Below are 2,070 nucleotides of genomic sequence, written 5' to 3'. Positions count from 1 at the left end.
ACGTCCCCCAAAGGCATCCCAGCGCCCCCCTTTTGTAAAAATGTCCGCCAGCGCCCCCTGCCGTCCTCTGAACGCCCCCTGGGGGGCGGTACCGCCCATGTTGAGAACCGCTAGTCTAAAAGTTTCTTTAAAATCCTAAATATGAAATGACTACATTTTCTCTAAACTTTTTGTGACCAAGCGCACAAGTGAGACAAGACTCTGTCCTGTCTCACTGTCCCAGATTGTCCTAACAAAGCACTTTGATCTAAGATGCTTTGTCCACATGTTCACCTCTACATAATTACTCCTGTCTACCTGTCCTGATGTTTATATGTCCACCTCATGGGTGGAAATCCCTGGAGGGTTCGGAGGGGTCCAGAACCCCCAGTCAAGGACTGAACTGCTTCCTTCACTACAGGAAAACGGCAGGCAGACTACAATTCTGAAACAATGCAGACGTCAACGTCATTGTCCACAACTTCTTCTGTTCGCTGATTGGTCTGGTAGAAAATCTACCAAAGGGAACCCACTTCAGAGGGAGAAAGGCCAGACTGAACTGTGAAGTGAAGTGAGATTTGAACTGAGCAGAATAGTGCAGGAAGGCAACAACCAGGTTAGGATTACAAAGACACAGACTTAGTTAAATAACATATTATAGTACTCAGCAGCATTGTGATCTGAATTTGGACAGAACTATGGTTAAACTATGTGTCCTGCTAAGTTCAAGCTAAGAACCTGTCAGCTCTGCTCACACCAGTGTGTTTAGATGAGTGAAGTGGTTCAATCAGCTGTTTGGTGGGTTCAAATCTTCCATTATTTCCTGTTTTCTGTCTTGTATGACATTTGTTAAAACACAGCTGGGTTCCTACAGACTGGACCAAACATGACTTTCTACCTGTTGACAGATGACTTTAAATATGGAATGTTTTCAGCAGCCTGACCTCTGTGGAGGATGGGTTATTCATATTTATTCTGTCCATCTACATAATTACCCATATAGTTAACAAATGTAGCTCATATGCTGGCAGAATGAAAGATCAGCTGAGGTGATGATTTGTGGAGCTGCTTCTGGTGCTGATCGGAGGACCTGGGAAGTGAGCTGTGATTGGAACGTTTAGCAGGAAATGGGTCAGGACCTGGCGACTGTGTGGACCTACATTGCTGAACAGCTGCAGCAGAAGAGTTTGAGGGCGCGGTGCAGCCGGCGGGGCTCATAAGAGCCTATCTGGGCTCGAACATGGTGAGTCTGGCCACCAGCACTCTGCTTCACCTGGGACAGAGTCACCAGCTGCAGCTGGTGGTCACAGCATCGCTCTGCAAAACAGGAAAATAAACTCCATAAAGGCTTTCATCATGAATCCCCCAAAGTGAAAAACCTGGAGCCAAGTTGAGGGCATCAATCCTTCTTCAGTTAAATGTTTTTACTCCTGGCAGATTTCTGCTGTTTGTTTCTGTGTGTCAAGCAGGGGTCACGTTAATATTTTCCATATTTGATCAGTATGTTTATATAACAGACAGAAAAATCTGAAGTCTGTCAGTCATTTTGACAAATTACAATTCACACCCCCATTTAGTGCAGACATGTGGGTCACTTTCAACTTTTAGTATGGAGTTAATTCCAAAGGTTAAATCAATAAAAAAAACATCCTTTCTGAATATAATCTCTGACACAGACACTGAATTTGATGCATCTGACTGGTAGCTTACAGCGCACTGAAGTGTTATGGGCTGGAAGCTTTGGAGCAAGTCTGGTTAAAAAGTGCAGGTGAACTRCTGCTGGGAGCTCATAATTCGACTGATTTCATTGTTCTGTCAGTAGTTTTTTATCACTGCAACAGTATGTGCGAAGGTGTGGCAGTCCCACACCATCACACTGCCACCACCTTGACTGACTAGTTTCTGAAATGCTGTGGTAATAACATGACACACACTTCAACAGAGTTTCTTCTTTTGTCATACTACTTCACTCTCTGGTTTGTCTAAAAATTATTCTACAGTAGTCCAGAACCAAATTAAGTTTACTGCTGTAATATTTCATCTTCATACCAGTTCTACAGTCCACCACATCGCCATCTGAAACGGAAACAG

The 2,070-nt window shown here is 44.0% G+C and overlaps 1 protein-coding gene across 1 annotated transcript in view; it reads right to left on the bottom strand.

Annotated features, from left to right (window-relative positions):
* Positions 1-2,070, bottom strand: part of pot1 (protection of telomeres 1 homolog) — a 58,007-nt gene that overhangs the window by 7,310 nt on the left and 48,627 nt on the right. The window contains exons 13-14 of the mRNA XM_008402580.2: positions 2,029-2,055; positions 1,140-1,296 (exon numbers count right to left, since the gene is read on the bottom strand). Of these exons, the coding sequence (XP_008400802.1) occupies positions 1,140-1,296; positions 2,029-2,055 (184 nt within the window). The remainder of the gene's footprint in view (positions 1-1,139; positions 1,297-2,028; positions 2,056-2,070) is intronic.

The sequence above is a fragment of the Poecilia reticulata genome, unplaced genomic scaffold (genome assembly GCF_000633615.1).
Source record: "Poecilia reticulata strain Guanapo unplaced genomic scaffold, Guppy_female_1.0+MT scaffold_240, whole genome shotgun sequence".
NCBI classification, from domain to species: Eukaryota; Metazoa; Chordata; class Actinopteri; order Cyprinodontiformes; family Poeciliidae; genus Poecilia; species Poecilia reticulata.
This window is presented reverse-complemented; position numbering and strand designations above follow the sequence as displayed.